Here is an 18,588-nt window from a genome sequence, read left to right on the forward strand (position 1 = left end):
TAAGTTTTTCTAAGGTATGATGGCTGGGTTCTGGGGGTTGGTGCTCATCTCCATTTCTAAGCTGAAGAGCCAGCATTGTCGTAGACACCTCCAAGGTCATGTGGCCAGCATGACTGTATAGAGCGGTGTTACCTTCCCACCACATCTACTCACATTTGCATGTTTTTGACCTGCTAGGTTGGTAGAAGCTGGGGCTAACAGCGGGAGCTCATCCCGTTCCCCGGATTCGCACTGCTGACCTTCCGGTCAGCAAGTTCATCAGCTCAGTGGTTTAACCCACTGTGCCACTGAGGGCTACCACAGAAAATGCATATACTATATATACTCGAGTATAAGCCTAGTTTTTCAGCCCTTTTTTTAGGACTAAAAAAACTTCCTTGGCTTATACTCAGGTGAGGGTCCTGGTGGGCTTATACTCAAGTATAGATGGTATATTTATTATTTTTCTCTATTATTATTGGTATTGTTGCATTTATTATTTTACTCTATTATTATTACATTTATTATTTTACTCTATTATTGTTGTTACTTTTACATTTATTTTACTCTATTTTTATAATTATTAATACATTTATTATTTTACTGCATTTATTATTATTATTATTATTACATTTATTATTTCACTCTTTTATTATTAAAAGGATACATAAGCACATTTACATTGAAGAAGATGAAAATAGTGATTTAATCAGAGTTGGACATTCATATCTTAAATTACAGTTTGATGTAAAGATTCAAAAACATTTAAACTACTGATGCCTCAATTAATATCATTTTATTGGTATCTTGGCTTATACTGGAGTCAATGTTTTCCCAGTTTTTTTGTGGTAAAATTAGGTGCCTCGGCTTATATTCGGGTCGGCTTATACTCGAGTATATACAGTATGTTTAATGCAGGCATGGGCAAACTTCGTCCCTCCAGGTGTTTTGGACTTGAACTTCCACAATTCCTAACAGCAGGAAGTTGATGTCCAAAACATCTGGAGGGCCAAAGTTTTCCATGCCTAGTTTAATGTGTCTCTTTGACTTCAATCAGATTACAGCAGGGGTTCTCAAACTTTTTCAGTTTCAGAGCCTTTTTTGAAGCAAAAGTTTATTGTGGAGCCCTAAGAAATCTTTATATATTATATTATATATTATGAATATATATCAGGACGCACAAGGGGCAGGGATGGAAATGGGATGGGGATTAAATTTAGCAGGTACTGCAAGTTCTTCTCTCCCAACAAGGCCAGTGGTAGCTGGGATGGGTAGGATTTCATTTGCTTCTGGGACTAGGCACGCTTGATATTCTTGTTCCAATACTATGGCAGTGGCCGCTGAGATGAAGGGAGGGCCTTTCCTCTGCTTTTGGAACTAAGGATGATGGACCTGTGTCTGCCTCATGTTATCTTCCTTTGTGGACAGGATAGTGGCAGTTGGGATGGAAGAGTTTCCATAGGCTGTTAGGAATTGTGGGCGTTGCAGTCCAAAACACCTGGAGGACTGAAGCTGGCCCATGCCTGGTGTAGATGCAATTATTCCAATGCCTCCCCAAAAACGGAAATCCAAAACACTTCTTGAGTGCATCTTCAGGCTACTACACTGTAGAATGAATCAATGCAATTCCACACAATTTCAACTGCTATGACATAATGCTATGGGATCACAAGAATTGTAGTTTGACAAGGCCTTTAGCTTTCTCTACCAAACTATATGCGGAAGGATTCCACAGCATTGAGCAATGGCGGTTAAAAGTATAGAGCAGTCCCATGCAACCTGTTGCCCTTCAGGTATCTGGGACTCTTACTCTCAGCAGTCCTCAACCGGCTCATCTAATGGCCAGACATCTGTTAGCTGAAGTTCGAAACAACCCTGCGGGCCACAGTTGTTTATTTATTTATCGTGTCAGAAGTGAACTGAGGGTACAAGTTGTAATGTATTTAAAAACACAAAGTTTTAAAAAAAAACTTGCCACTTTGAGTTCCTCTGGTGTCACTGTGAGAAGGTCCTCCATTGTGCATGTGGCAGGGCCCAGGTCACACTGTAGCAAGTAGTCTGTGGCTTGCTCTTCTCCACACTCGCATGTCGTGGACTCCACTTTGTGGCCCCATTTCTTAAGGTTGGCTCTGCATCTCGTGGTGCCAGAGTGCAGTCTGTTCAACACCTTCCATGTTGCCCAGTCTTCTGTGTTCCCAGAAGGAGTCTCTCATCTGGTGTCAGCCACTGATTGAGGTTCTGGGTTTTAGCCTGCCACTTTTGGACTCTTGCTTCCTGAGGTGTTCCTGCAAGTATCTCTGTGGATGTTAGAAAACTATTTCTTGATTTAAGGTGTGGCGTGCTGGCTGATATCCAAATAGGGGATGGTCCGGTGATGTAGATGCCTTGGTTCTTTCATTGCTGGCTGCTACTTCCCGGTGGATGTCAGGTTGTGCAACACCAGCTAAACAGTATAATTTCTCCAGTGGTGTGGGACATAGACAATATCCTGTGATGATGCGGCATGTCTCATTAAGAGCCAAAACCACTGTTTTAACATGGTGAGATGTATTCCACACTGGGCATGCGTATTCAGCAGCAGAGTAGCAAAGCACAAGGGCAGATGTCTTCACTGTGTATGGTTGTGATCCTCGGTGGTGCCAGTCAGCTTTTGTATGATGTTATTTCTAGTGCCCACTTTTTTCTTGATAGTCAAGCAGTGCTTCTTGTAAGTCAGGGCAAGGTCCAGTATAACTCCCAGGTATATTGGTGTGCTGCAGTGCTCCAGTGGGATTCCTTCCCAGGTAATCCTCAGAGTTTGAGATGCTTGTTTGTTCTTAGGGTGAAAAGCATACGTTTGCATTTTAGATGGATTAGGGATCAGCTGGTTTCCCCTGTAGTAGGCAGTAAAAGCACCTAAAGCTTCAGAGAGCTTCTGTTCAACCATTTCAAAGCTCCCTGCTTGGGCAGTGATGGCACGATTGTCAGCATAGATGAAACTCTCCGTGCCTTCAGGCAATGGCTGATCATCTGTGTAGATCCTGTGGCAATGGGGCATGTTTCGTTAAGAGCCACATCCACTGTTTTAAGGTGGTGAGATGTATTGCACACTGGGCATGCGTATGCAGTAGCGAAGCGCAAGAACATCGGCCACCGTTGTGCAGGCCTGATACAGAGGCAACCCTCGTCCCAAGTATTTTGGATAAGGCAGGCATGGGTAAACTTGGGCCCTCCAGGTGGTTTGGACTCCAATTCCCACAATTTGGAATTGTGGGAGTTGGAGTCCATAAACACCCGAGGGCCCAGGTTTGCCCATGCCTGGTATAAGAGATAGGCCACCAGACACAACCACGTTCCCATTTTCGATTCACAGATTCTGTTGAAACAGCAAGGAAACAGAACGGCAAACCCGGCGCCTTTAGGACCGCGTTCTTGCCTACAAGGAACCGGCGCTCCTCCTGCCTCGCCGCGCCCTCGCGCCGCCTCAACCGCCGCGCTCGCGCACGGAGAGGGGCGGGGCCTCTTGACGTGCGCGCGGCGGCTGCTGCTGCTGCGGCGGCGCGCGGGGGCCTTGTAGAACCTCTCTCCCCCCCCCCTGCCCCACCCTACGGAGCATGCGCGGTGAGCGCCCGTCTCCTCCGTCTGTTTGAACAGGAAGGCGGACATATTTGTGGTGACTCTTTCTCACCCCCTCCTTGAGGAGTTAGCAGCAGCAGGAGCACGTCCTAGGGCAACAACGGTGGCCGCCTCGGGCCTTTCTTTTCGTCGGAAGAAAGAGGCGAACCCTTCACGTCGTGTGAAGCGGATCTTCGGTTGAAGCCGCGCCACCATTTTTCTTATCCTTCTTCTTCTTCTTCTTCCACTTCAGACTTTTGTGGAAGGAAGGAAGCCCGGCGAAGTGTGGAGACAGAAAGGGAGAGAGAGGGAAGGAGGGAGCGAGAGAAGCCCCACAGACTGTGACTCCGGCTGAGGGGGAAGGGGCCTCCCTCTCCTTCGCAGGCTTCCTGTTTTCATGCTAGGCCGCTTCCCCGCCTCTTCTCCCCCTCGCCTTTCCTCCCCTTGTTTCAAAGCGGCTACTGGGTAGCTGGCCCCGAGGAGGAGGAGGAGGAGGCGGCGGCAGGAGGCGGCTTGGCTACGCTGGCTGCCCGGGAAAATGCGGCAGCAGAGGCCCCGGGCCCCAGGCTGGAGACGAGAGGAGGGCGGCAGGGCGTAACGACGACGAGACCCGTGTGGACTGGGAAGAGTCCCGCTCTTGGACTCTTTCGCGCGAGGATGTGTGGCGGGGAGAGGATGCGGGACAGTCCCAGCGCATTCTGAGGGAGAGGGCCTTCTGTTTTCGTTTTTCTGTGGATTAAGGCGGCCGCCACCACCACCACCTCTCAAGGCACCATGTCGGCAGGAGAGAGCTTTGAGTCCCGGTTTGAAAAAATCGGCATGATGATCAAGGATCCCAAATCGGAAGTGAACTCGGACTGCTTATTGGTAAGTCGGAGGAGCTTGTCTGGGAGGGCAATAGGACGCCTAGAATCATAGTCATAGAGTTGGGCTATCCAGTCCAATCCCATTCGGCCAAGAAGCAGGAAAATCGCATTCAAAGCACCCCCCCAACAGATGTCCATCCAGCCTCTGTTTAAAAGTCTCAATAGAAGGAGCCTCCACCACACTCCAGGGCACAGAGTTCCACTTCTGAACAGTTCTCACAGTTAGGAAGTTGTATTGTCGAAGGCTTTCATGGCCAGAATCACTGGGTTGCTGTGAGTCTTTCGGGCTGTATGGCCATGTTCCAAAACATGGACATACAGCCCGAAAGACTCACAGCAACCCAGTTAGGAAGTTCTTCCTAATGTTCAGTGGAATCTCCTTTCTTGTAGTTTGAAGCTGTTGTTCCGCGTCGTAGTCTCCAGGGCAGCAGAAAACAAGCTTGATCCCTCCCCTCTATGGCATCTTGTCACATATTTGTACTTGGCTATCTCAGCCTTCTCTTCTGCAGGCTAAACATGCCCAGCTCTTTAAGCCGCTCCTCATAGGACTTGTTACTCCAGACCCTTGATTATTTTAGTCCCCCTCCTCTAGACACATTCCAACTTGTCAACATCTCCCTTAAGTTGTGGTTCCCAGAATTGGACACAGTATTCCAGGTGTGGTCTGACCAAGGCAGAAAGAAAGCCTCTTGGCCATCTTGGGCCAACTTGGGCCCTCCAGGTGTTTGGGACTTCAACTTCCACCATTCCTAACAGCTGGTTGACCTGGAGGGGCTAAGTTGGCCCATGCCTGGTCTTGATGTTTGCCTTCCAGCTTCATTCAGGGCAACGTCTGTGATGCATTTGTCCAAGGGGCTGTTGCTCAGTTTTTACTTTGTCTTGAGTTACACATTTGCGCTAACCATTTAATTCAGTTTCAAACCAAAAGTGGTTTCCCTGTGCAGATGGTTACAAAGGAAATCCTGGAACCAGTTTGAGGCCCAGAGGGGGATGACACACACCACAGAGCAGTGATGCACATTAAGGGCTTTCTTTCATGCACTTTTGTGAAAGTTTCCTGTCTGGCCTCCACAGTTTGAAACTACCATCCATTTACACTGACGTTTTATACAGTTTGAGGCTATCGTAGTTTCAAACTGTATAAAATATAGAGCCCTCAGTGGAATAGTGGGTTAAACCCTTGTGCCGGCAGGACTTCTGACCAAAAGGTCGGCAGTTCGAATCCAGGGAGTGGGGTGAGCTGCCAGCTCCAGCTTTCTGTGCGGGACATGAGAGACTGCTCCCACAGGATGCTAAAACATCCGGGCACCCCCCTGGGCAACATCCTTGCAGATGGCCAATTCTCTCACACCAGAAGTGACTTGCAGTTTCTCAAGTCGCTCCTGACACACACACACACACACAAACCTGTATAAAATGTCAGTTTAAATGGACAGGGTATGCTCTTTTCTTTCATTATTTGATGGGCTGTAGCAGATTTCAGTGATATTTCATGTTAATATGCTGGAACAGTAACCCAGAAATTGGTAGATTTTTTAAATAAGGGATTGTGGTTTCCCCCCCATTCTTATTTTTCTCTCCCACACTGAAGATTCTGAAAAATGTGAGTAACTCACCACCCATATTGTGCGTTTTCTGTACTGCGCACAAAATAGTTAAGCACATCTACAGGGTTTGAAAAATAAAGCAAAACCCCTCTCCCTATCTCTTGTAATTAAGCAAATGCTTTAAATTAAAACATCATGGGAAACTGGCAGGAATGCTGGCACTAAAATTGTAGACACCATTGAGTCCATCAGTTTTAAGTTACTGTTTTAGGCTGTAGGTTTATGCATATTACCTGAGAATATATTCCACTGAACTCAGTGGGTTTTATTTTTAAGCAGTGGTATATGATTGAGCAGCATTTGAGAGTTCAGATTCTGTATTTAAGTAGATTAAACAAATGAATGCCTTCAATTGCACTGTTTCTTACAAAATATTTTTCAAAAGAATGTTACTGCTAAAACATTCCAACAAAAACTGTCTTATGTCTACACTAAAAACATAATTTTAGTTATATGCAAAAATATATGATTATTTTAGTAATGTTGTTACTAGTTCCTTAGTGGCATGATCTTGAAGGACATGTCAAAATAACAACATAGTGCTTCATTTAAGCATCACAGTATTGCCAATAATAGGTCAGAATCTATTTGTGTGTTATTGTTGCCTTATGTAGGTGAGTTCCATGGAAGTCATTGGTAGGAGATTATTTAGCTGTATAAAGAGAGCTAAAGGGATTAAAGCGTTTGACTGATTTGGGCTCTAAGTAAATATAGAATTCTACTGATGAATCTTCTTGAATGAAGTGTTTGCAGCTCATCATTCTGAAGCTAAGCAGGCTTGGTTTATCTTAAATGTAAAATGTCAGAAGTTGTTGGAATTTGCTGAATGTTGTTCTTGTCTATCCTTAAACCATTGATCTATGACAGCGAGGACTTCATCACACTAGAGCATCTATCCACTTTAAATCCAGTTACTGCCTCTTGTAGAATTCTGAGGTTTGTAGTTTAGTGAGGCCCAGGACCTATTTGGCTGAGCAGTTTAAAGGATCCTCCCTAAACTACAAGCCCCAGAATTCTGTAAGAGGCAGCAACTGGATTTAAAATGGATGGATGCTCTAGTATGATGAAGTAGTAAGGCAAAGCTATCATAGGGTTTTCTTGTCAAGCTTTGTTCAGAAGAGGTTTGCTATTGCCTTCTGAGCCAGAGACTGTGTGACTTGCCCAAAGCCACCCAGTGGGTTTCATGGCTGAACAATGATTCAGGCCCGCCCAGAGTTGTAGTTTAACACTCAAGCCACTACACTAAATGGACCAGAAACAGGTATGTGTACATTAATCTAATAATGAAATACAGGCAGTCCCCAAGTTACGAAGGAGATAGGTTCTGTAGGTTCATAAGTTGAATTTGTTTGTCGGAACAGGTACATTTTTAAGTGTAACTCCAGCCAAAACTGAATATGTTTTTAGCTTTGGATAGAATAGGGGAGGATTGACACCCTTGTGGTGTTTATTTTGCTGTATGTGCCCCTATTCACAAGGTTTCATGCCATTTTCTGTCGCTGTGAGAATTGGATTTTGAAAATTTTGGTTTGTTGTGGAAACAAAGACTGGTGATGAAGCTTCAGTTGAGACACCTTTTCCCCATGGTGACTCTTTCTGGAGTGAATTTCCCTTCCTAGGGGTAGATTTCTCTCACTTCATGTTGTCTCACCCCTGTTCTTAACTATGAGTCATTTGTAAATTTTGATGTTTGTAACTTGGGGACTGCCTGTAACTGACCTAAAAATCAAGTGGCCTTGTGCATAATGAATGTACATACGGTACATGCTGGCATAAGAGATGTTCTTGATGCAGAATTAAAACTGGTCTAGGTTCTCATTTGTGACCTTTTTGGTCCATGGCAGCTGCATTTCCGTATATCACTTAGCTGTATTATCACGAGCTGAACTTAATAGAATCGAAGGCAATGGGTGTTTAACTTTGACTAGGCCTTAAGTGCTTGATCATAACTTCAACCTTTCAAATTAGGCTGTGTAAATAAACCCTTAGATATTGGCCATTCTTGTCTTACATCCATAATAAAACAAGTCACAGCTGCAGATTATGACAGTGTGGTAATGTTAAGGAAGTTATTGCAAGGCATATTGGAAGAAGTTACAATAGGAAGTTTCCAAATATTTATGTTTAATAAAATAGACTGAAAGGCTTTACTGTAATACAGATTCTGGAGTGAATTTGACTTTACCTGCATTTTGTAATTGGATTATGAAAACAACAGTGACTCTAGGCTTACTTGTTTTATTTGGTGACATGTAATCCATAATATTTGAAAACGTTATTAAGAGTAAAGGAGCAAAAGCAAGTCTGATGTTTTAATTCCATCTCTCCCTTTATAAAGGATCTAGTTGGTCCTTTAAAAATAGTATTAAATCCACAGCTTTTCTTCCTGTAAACGAAGGGCACATGGATGTGGGGTTTGTTACCTAATATTAACTGTTGCATTCCTGTTGTCTGGTAAATTTCAGAGTATCTGCACAGGGTGTTGGTACAGAAGTCCTATCTGACTTCAGATATCTTTATTTTACATAAACGTAGCAGAGTTTTATATATTCTCATAATGCATAGTTAGCAAATGCTCCATGTGGCAAGATGGAGCAATTTGAAACATGTACTGCACATATCTAGCTAAATTATTGCTCAGGTTATTATGATCCACCAGAGTGAATGTTTTATATGTTAGACTGAAGCTATTGGTAGAGGCATTTAAATATTATGCGTAGTGTGGATTGACTTCAAGAGAAAGAATTTCCAGTATTAACCACATATTGTTAGTACTATGCAAGCCATACCTTTATGCCAAATATTTTCTCCTGATGAGCATTGTATGAACCATATGAGAACATGCCTCATGCTTAGTCAATTCACTGGTTGTCTAGCTCATTATGGGCTACACAAACATCGTTTTCTAGAGTTTAAGGCAAGGTTCTCTCTACCATATCTAGAGTTACTTGTAAAGCTTTAGCATATGAAGTAGCACTGAACTATAGCTGTAAATGAATGAACGAATGAATGAATTGTTGTTCTTAACTACTTCTCTGTTCTTCCCTGATGTCTTTCCACCTTGGTTTCTTAGCTACTTTTCCTCCTCTTAACTCACTTTGACATTTGCCTTATTAGAACAAAATCAACAGTGTGCATATTTATGAAGTTTTTTGTAAAACATATGAATCTACAATATTTGTCCATCATGTAGGCATTAATTGAAAATCATTTGTCAAAGAGGGTTCTTAATGGTTGTTTTTTCTGCTTCATGATTTGTAAAAAAACAAAACAAAAAAAACCAGTCTGAGTATACAGTGATACTGAGTCTCTGTTTGAACAAATGCTTGATCAAAACCCACCTAGATAGTGACCACATCTAATATTCTAGTTAAGCTTTTTGGAGTAATATATAATTACATTTATCCTGTGCCATCAGATATTTCTTCACTGGCATGGTGCACATTCCTGCTTCTTTTACATCTTTCCTGTAAGGTCAAGTACATACACAACTAATACATGCTGAGTTTTTGTTAATTTGTGTATGCCTGTACTGAGGTGTGGTGCTTATATTGTAGGATGGTTTAGGGCATTGGTTCTCAACTTGTGGGTCCCCGGGTGGTTTGGCCTACAATTCCCAGAAATCCCAGCCAGTTTACCAGCTGTTAGGATTTCTGGGAGTTGAAGGCCATAATATGTGAGGTCCTACAGGTTTAGGGTTTACTTTCTTCTTGGTTCTGAAGTGACTGGTTCCCAGTTTGATAATCACTGCCTTTTAGGTGAAGATGACCACAATTACAGAATCTTCAGTGCATTATTGAGGATGGTAGGGCTTCTTGCTTAAGTAAGCACTTCTGAAGTGGCGGATCTGAAGACTGGTTTTCTTTTGGAGAATTTACCCTTCTTCCTTTCTGGGTTCAGCTTGACTATGTCATCCAGAGAGCATTTGAGATCAAAGTCTGCTGTATAAGATTCATCAGTTGTATTGAGGAAGATTTAGATAGGGAGGGGGAGGTCCCCCATATTTTGACTTCTGATTGAGCACCAAGGACAGACAGGCTTAGGGCTTCAGGCTGGACTAGGATTTCTTGTGGGATACCTTAGCACAGTGATGTTTTTTAAATTTTCAGTAGCTTCCTTTGGAGGAGGGGGTTGACAAAGATGACTAAGAAGAAGCAAGAGAACAAGAAGAGCTACTAAAGAATGGCAAAGATTCACTCTTCCTATGGCATTTGTGATCTCTGCACTTCTAGGGCTTGGCAGAGATCTGATAGCAGTCCTTGGCTCTAAAGGCCTTTGAGGAAAAGGTGTCTGAGTATATTTTGTATTTTGCATGGCAGGAAAGCATTGGCAAGTTCAGATACCAAAGAAGAAAAATGATGAGACCAGAGCACTATTTTATTTCTTTGTGTCTTGAAAACTGAGGAAATGGGTGGGACGTAGTAGCATATTCAGTCACACACCTTTTCTATTTCTGCCATGGCTTCTCTGCATTGGGAGGGAAATAGCTGTTTAGAGATGGGTGCTGGGCATCAGAATAGGGCTAGGAACAGGCCAGGGTGAGCATTCTTTTGCTTTCAAACACAGCATCACTGCACCTAGAAAACAATTGTATGGAGAACCAGTACACTGGCGCCACAAACAGGTAGATATGAACTTAGTTTCTGCGGAATAGTTGATTTGAATAAACCCCTCCCACATGCTAAAAGGTCCCTTTCCTGCCTATGAAATGATGATGGGGAAGTTGGAAAGACGGAACATTACACTTAAGGACTTTGCTCTGGTGGGTGTTTGGCAGTTATGAACAGATCATACTCTACACACAAAATATATCCAAGACTTACGGGTTTTTCCTTTTCCTCAAAACTTTTTTTTGCTTCTGGTTTAAGTTGGAAGAGTTAACTCCTTTCTTTCAGAACCATCTTCCAGCTGACCGAGAATGCTGTTCACTTGTTCCTTTCTCTTCCTCCTCTCACTGTTTCTCTTCTAGGGTCTTCAGACATGAGCATAGGAAGAGTTTCTATTTATCCTCTGGCTGCAAGCATCTTATCCTTAAAAAGTAATCTGGACAAGCTAAGAGATATGTATCTTTCAAAAAGTTACAAAATTTGGGAAATCTGGAGAGGCATAGTGAATGTCAGGCTCAGTATCAGTAATCAATACATGTGATTTATACAGAAGCTAGATGCAGTGCCATTGCCCTTTGGTCCCAAAAGGTGGTAAGAGACTTAGCCTCTATATCACCTGCCATTAATGTGGCTCCTCTAAGCGGGAATAGTAGAATTTGTTAGATGCAATCCTTTGTCTCATTGCCATCCCTGCTTTTCTGTTCTCATGTTTTATGTATCTTTATAATTGTAACCCTGGGGCCAGGGAGCTGTTAAATTAATAATTTTAAGCAGCTATCTTTTTTTGGCTAAAGAGTGTAGTATATATGCTCTTAGTAGAAAATAAATAAACAAATATTAATTTCATGCTATCACTCTAAGGATCTGACAGATGTTACCAGAAATACTGATAATGTAGAAGATAGTGAAAATCCAGTTCAGTAACCATCCACTTATTTGCAGTGAATAGGGATAGATACAGTTCAGCAAACCAGTAAAGACCATTATCAGACTCCACTGTTTCTAAGAAAACCTCTTTTCAAAACTGTAAAGACTCCAAGAATGAATCTTCACCTAGTGTAGGTCTCTGTATCAGGAGCAAGGGAAACTTTTGTCCTTGTGATAGATCACATTGGACAAAAATTGCCAGTGGCTGAAAGGCACTCCTACTTTTAAAGAAGCTTCCATTTGTCATTGCCTCAAATGTCATAGAGGTGCATGGTATACAAGAGTCTTTTTTATGGATCCCTGAAAGATCAGAGACTGGTGGGCCATTCTGTATTTTAAATTAATTAATATGTTATTCAGAGAGAAGGTAAAATAAAGTTGGAAACACTGAAATCAATTGCAGATGTCTTCCATCAAGGAGTTTTCTTGGCCTTAATTGGCTTAATTACATACTGTATTACCATTTGGGATATCCACAGGACATTCCTTTGTTTATGCTTCAGGGCTGTACAATATCTGTCCTTTGTCATGTCATCAGCTCACAGCATGATTACAGAACCTCTGATAGTTATGTTTTCTGTCTGAGGCTGTTGGGATACCTGGATGTCCTTCTTAGATGACATTCAGGATGGGGTAGACGTGTATATGACCATCACAATTTCTTTGTGTGGTATCACAACTTTAACATGAACAAGAACAGAATTTTTCACTCCTGGGAATATAATCACAGGTGCCAACTTCTTTCTCTTCTTTGGAATTAAACTACATCATTTATGTACCTAACCCAGTTCTTGGGTTCAGTTATCTTTGTCATCAACTTGCTGTAATTGACAAGGTTTCACTTGGTTATCTCCAACTAATGCTGTTACCATGTCAAATGGTGATTGTTTGCAAGTTGGAATTTAACTTGCAGGTTCCAGTCCCAGTCCTGAAGCCCTGTGGCCAACTTTCCATAGGGATCCCCCTTTGAAAACAGCATAATGTTCCAGTCATCTCTGATATTAGTCTGTTTGAGTGAGGATACAACTGCTGTGGGGCCACTGATCAAATAAAGATAACTCTAGGGCCAGTAGTCTAGTCAGTTTATTTGCATTCAATTCAGAGCAGCCCTTCTGACATCAATGTCACTTTGAAAATTGGCTTGAACAGTGTGACAAATGTTAGTGAGCTCTTCTATCTGATACCAGTGTCCTCTGATGGATGGAGGCTCATGCACCACCCTTCATCTTTGAGACTTAAAGGTGGAGTTTGTATCTTGCAGCTTTCCATCAAGTCACATAAAAATGAGGGACCATGCTGGCTGCCCAATTTGTCATTTCTGTGACCCAGAAAGTCCTCAGGCTTTACTACTCAATCATTAGGCAGAAATCCTGAATAGTTTGTAGATATGCTTCTACAAACTATTATATGCTTCTCTGTATCTTTCTCCTTAGAAGGCTGCTGTAGAAACTGCTGGGCTTGAGGGCTGAGATAATTGTAATTGCTCCGTATTGGCCCTGGAAGCCATTGTTCTTGGTTTTCCAAAGACCTCAGCATATTTCTTCTTTGGAAGCTCCCAATGTGTCTGTATCTGCTTATTCATTTTGTATCAAAAGCATTGCATAAATTAGTATAAAACTGATAAAAATAGAAGGAGCACAAGCGGATAAATATCTTTTGACCAAAAACGGGCAACAGTGACCACATTGTCTGTAGCCTCAAACAATTCTTCCTGTGTATATGAGGCAGGACATTGCAGACAAGCATACAGATGCAGAGTTGTCTGTTCTATTCCACAGTCGCATCTGCTTATCCTGGAACTGTCTGAACTTGAAGTGGCTCTGCCTCTAAACCTGGGGATTCAGTGGTAGGAGCTGTTCATGGTTGTCAGAAAGCATAGTGGTCACCATCTTAGCCTTAAGATGAGAGTCTTTTTATTAAATTTATCAAATGATCTGATTGGCCCATCAGACGTGGTTCAGGAGAAACAGGCTTTGTCCACTCTACTTTTCTTCTTCTAGGCTCAAGTAGGATCAGTTATCAAGTGTAATGAGTGCTCTTCAAAATTGTAGAGATTGTGTATTGTCTTCAGGTTTGCAACCATTAGAACTGCCTTTAAATAAAAGATTGTCTAACCCTTACTGTGTCAAAATCATATAACTTGTTAGACCTCTCTCTCCTTCAATGACATCAAAGGACACCAGTACTTATACCATCATAACTTTATCACCTTGTTCACCTTTTTTGATCTGGTGAGAAGACAGATGTTGGGAGAGCACCAATGAGGGCACATACATCTTCTAGCATTATGTAAATGTTAGGTGGGAATTTTGTAGCCCTCCAGATAATGTTGGACCACGAGACTCACCAGATCTAGCCAGCAAATTCAGTGGTAAGGAATAATGGGAACTGTAGTGCAGCACATCTGATGCTTTCCTAATGTGTTGGAAAAACTTGATACAGCACACATCAGTTTCTGCTATCCTGGTCAGTTATTATTATAATAATATTTATTTATACCCTGCTTAATCTCTCTCAAAGGAGATTCAAAGTGGCCAGTGATCATGTTGTCTGAAGCTGGTGAAGTTGCAACTCAGATTGTGTTTGTCGGTAAATCAGCTTTAGATTTTTCTCAGGAAAAATAATAGGGTATATAAACTATAGATTTCATAATAATAGAGTTAAACAAATTTAATGAAACTTAATTTTACACTATTCATTACTATATGACTAGAATTTTGTTGATTGTCATCAGAAGGTAAGGCTCCACTGATATGAATGCTAGGGAGTATTCTGTGGTGGGGCAGAGTTTACCTGAGTATCAGCTAAAAAGATCGTATCTGTTATACCACCTGGCAACTGCCTGTGTACAAAGGTATTACATTCCTCTATACACAAGCTCAGAGAAGGTACAACTGTTGGTATAAGAATGGCTAGTTATGCTGGTATAACATCCTAAGAGGACTCTAGATTCTGTTACTCAGAGATAAAAAATATGCAAACCCTTAGGACTGGACTGGAATGGTTGGAGCATGGTCTGTTTCTAACATTCTTGATACTAATGCAGTAATAAAGAAACACAAGCTGATAAAAATGGAGGTAGAAACATTTTCTTGAGACATTTTTAATCTGTATTTTGGTGGAAAGGTCTCTCAGAGTGACTTATGTAAAATAAGTACAGATAATGATAAGCAGTCACTGTGCACGGTGTAAGGTCTGAAAGGCATGACACAAACAAGGAGAAAAGGAATGTGGAGGAAAGAGATGAAATCAGTTCTTAAAGTTAAAAAGTTGCTACTGCTATGACCAGCTTGAATGGTAGAGGTTCACAAAGGATAAAATACACATGGCAGGCCTCTGAGCTGATGGAAATTAATGGTATTGATCTCAGCTACAGTGACCATATAATAGAATTTGTTAGTCATACGCTTCTTCTGTGCCATGATGAGAGCTGAGCCCATTTTTGTTAGTGAGGTGAGTTTGTAAATCCATGCTAGGACTGGTGATGCAGAAGGAGAGGGGTGACAAAGGCTCTGTTTTGTCAGTTGAATTGTTTCAAATATGTTATGGAAGGTCAGAAACAAGATTCCTGTTCCTTTGGCAGCAAGAACATAAAATGACAACCATACAGTTTTGATGTGCTGTCAAGGTAGACCCATCTTTCCCATTGGTGAGATGAAGTCGATAACTGAAGAAGCAGAGAGTAGCATGCTTTGGTCCCTCAAAGCTCACTGCACAGTATTGACTAGTATTATTTGAGCACAGTAAAGCAAGTGTAATGCATGTAGAAGGGAAGACATTGTTTCCTTACCTGGTCTCCCTCCAGTCACTGTCACCTCATTGGTTCCAGGCAGCCCTATAAATCTGATTCTCTATTTAAAATCACTCTTTTTAGGGGCAAGTTATACCTAATATCTTATTCTGAATCTTCATGTTTTCTGTAATGCAAGCTGTAATTCTTGAGTTTCAGGTGGTCAGCACAGAAATGGGATCACTCATAGTCTAGACTGGAGATTCTTCAGCCTAGAAGGATCCTTCGAATAAAATAATTAGTTTTTAAAAAATTCACATCTAAGCATGTTGTGAATCACTACTATTCACAAGTAGAGGACATCGGAAGTATATGTAGAGAAGGGCTAGAGTAAGTAGAAATGTAGTTGAAAACGTTCAGAATATCTAAGGAGGATAGTCATTATGACATACAGATAGATCTTAATTTTGTTGGCATGCATCTGTGTCCCCATAAAAAAATAGTCACAGATGCTGTAAACATTTAAGATCTCGAAGAGTCAGATTGGAGGAGGGAAAGTAGGTCCTCCAATTATGATTGACTACCTTTCTGAGAACTCACTTAAGCCATGAAGTAGAAGAGCCCTTAACAATGCCATCTGATATATATGTACTCAGAAGAAAATATCATTGCCTTCAGTGAAACTAATAAAGACGGTTTAGGAATTCAACTTCCATTATGAGGGGAGAAATTATTGTATTAGGAAGCATGTCATAAGGCACTGTTGCCTTGTCACCAGTTTCCCATACATTATGGGAGAAAGAGAGGTAAATAAAATACAACTCAGCATTTCACCACTGAGGTTCGTGGCTAGATGCTCAAGTACTCCAAATCTCAATAGCATGACTGTTATCTAGAATTCTGCGATTTAAGGCTAGAAACAATAAGTAGGAAGCTACTCCATCTAGACTGAAAGTTTTGCCATTTTGTGACATGAGCAGAAAATTTCAACAGTTTATTGTCCCATCCTTCTAATTCCAGAGACTCTTTGCTAAAAGAATCCTTGACATTCATATAGAAGCAGACAAATGGGGAAGGTTATTGCTTTCATATTCTGCTTTACACCTTTCTGGAACACTTTTGACTGACCAGCAGTAGAAACAGAATACTGAACTAGATGAATTTTGGTGTAATCCAGCTGGCCTTTACTTACGTTTCTTATCAAATTCCCATTCACGCTGAAATACCTGCTTCTTCCAGTAAGTGAGTTGTATATTTACATAAGTTAGTCACGTCTTGACTTAATGAAGAAAATATCTGGGACAAAGGACATTAAAAATTACTTTCAGAACCTATTTTTCACAACCTGAAATGGACATTTGAATCCAAATATCGTCAATGCACGTAATGTAACCTTCCTGTTTCACCCCCAGTGCATGTAACTGGGGGTAAACAATATAACACATCGCTGTAACAGAAGTCCTAGAAAGAAAGGTTGAAAAATTGTGTTGTGATTGCTTGTTAACTGTGGATATCTCTGCTCTCAAAATATCATTTTTTCCTTGTGTCTCCCAAGAAAACCTACTGTAAACCAGAAACTTTTATCAACTGGAAAATGGAATAGGGAAAAATATTTTGGCCTGTTACTTTTCCTTTAAAAATGTACCCAAAGTAAACAAAGTAGACATAGCATATGTCAGTATGTTTTCTGAGTTTCTTGGATCACTGAACATCCAAAAAGCAAGCAAAATATATTTGTTTTAAAATTGTTTAGGTTACTATGGAGACATCTTGTCTTAGCCCTGAATTTTGTTTGAAAATAAGTATTTATATCATATTGTTCTGTGGTCGAACTTTCATTGATAGCTGAATTTGACATAACTGTAATTCCTTTTGCGATTTCCCCCCTTTTGTTCAACTATATTTAGTAGTACTGTTTTTCATTCCGTTAGCTTTTCAAATCTGTCATACAGATATGCAGTAGTGTTTCCTGGCTGCCAGTAATAACATTGGATAGAAATGTGTGCATAATTGCATCTTTTCTTTGATGAAATAAGTCTAACCAATGTAGGTTAGGAGATGTGTCAGTTGTAAATGTAAAAAAGGGTAATCAGGAAATAACTGAGTAAATATATTAATTTATGTCATTGTTATTTTTATCTAAATGACTTTTTATTTTAAAGAGTTATGTGCTAAATCTACAAATTAGGATATTAACATGTTTGTCCTTTAAAGGACACATATACACAATTAGAATTGCTATTAATCTGTTCAGTTAGGAACACCATCACTACGCATAATAATTATAACAACACTTTTTTTGTAACCTCCCTATCTCCCTGAGGGAACGTGTACATTAGTTGAATTCATACATTGCAAAAAGCTAGGATTTTCTTGAAATCTGGTTTTTTAAAGAATGAGCTTGTGTACATAACCTGTTTACTTCCACATTGTCCTCATAAGGAACACTAAGATTTCTGTTTAACATGTTTTTTGAACTTGAGCTTGTCTTGATTTCTGCTACAAATATGTGGACTGTTTTGTGTCTGGACATAATATGTCAGAACCTTGGAGAGCTGAATTTGTTGGGAAGCCTTGCCCCTTAATGCGTACATGGTTCCTCTTGTTTCCTTTAGTTTCTTTTTGTTATGAGCTGAAACTGTTGCAGCTTCTGATGCTGCCTGATTAGGAATCTGTGATGTTTTCACCATGTGATATTCTTGTATCATTATTTTGCTTTTCCTCCCCCTCCCCCCACCTCTTTCTCTATTGATGGGGTTGGTTTGGAATGAGAAGAGGTTCTGCTTACTTTTTGAAAAAGCAGATGATAGTGGCACTTGTAATGGGCCACCTCCTACAGACTATGAAATGCACAGCAAACCAGCCACAGCTTAAAACATATCTTGAGCCCACTCCCTACTTTCAGCTTTGCAGGTGACTAACAGAGGAGCACGTGAGACAAGCCTCTATAGATCTTGTGGTTTGAGACTGAACTTAATATAGAGATCTCAAATCTCGCAAGAACCTAGAACTATTTCAGGAGGTCTTCCTGTGAGATTTCAGGTGAGATTTTCTAGCAATTGAAGTAGAGAGAAGGGACGTATGAATGAACAAATGTGTTGCACGTATTAGCTTGCAATTCATTCAGAAGTGGGAATTTTCATTTACTAATATGTGTACAAATGCTCACTACCAAGCATTCTTAGCATCAATATTGTGATGTTTGCAACAACAACAGCAAATCAGGGCTGATGATAATATTCACATTTTCTTGTTCATTAAAATTGCTCTGTTTTATC

The 18,588-nt window shown here is 41.0% G+C and overlaps 1 protein-coding gene across 3 annotated transcripts in view; it reads left to right on the forward strand.

Moving 5' to 3' along the window:
• Positions 1-3,590: 3,590 nt before the first annotated feature.
• rock1 (Rho associated coiled-coil containing protein kinase 1) overlaps positions 3,591-18,588 on the forward strand; it is an 86,695-nt gene continuing 71,697 nt past the window's right edge. For 2 of the 3 annotated variants that reach the window (XM_008108647.3, XM_003219652.4), the window contains exon 1: positions 3,591-4,440. In XM_008108647.3, the coding sequence (XP_008106854.1) occupies positions 4,348-4,440 (93 nt within the window). In that variant the 5' untranslated portion in view covers positions 3,591-4,347. The remainder of the gene's footprint in view (positions 4,441-18,588) is intronic. The other variant, XR_010006016.1, reaches the window with a different exon arrangement.

This window comes from Anolis carolinensis, chromosome 4 (genome assembly GCF_035594765.1).
Source record: "Anolis carolinensis isolate JA03-04 chromosome 4, rAnoCar3.1.pri, whole genome shotgun sequence".
Classification (NCBI taxonomy): Eukaryota; Metazoa; Chordata; class Lepidosauria; order Squamata; family Dactyloidae; genus Anolis; species Anolis carolinensis.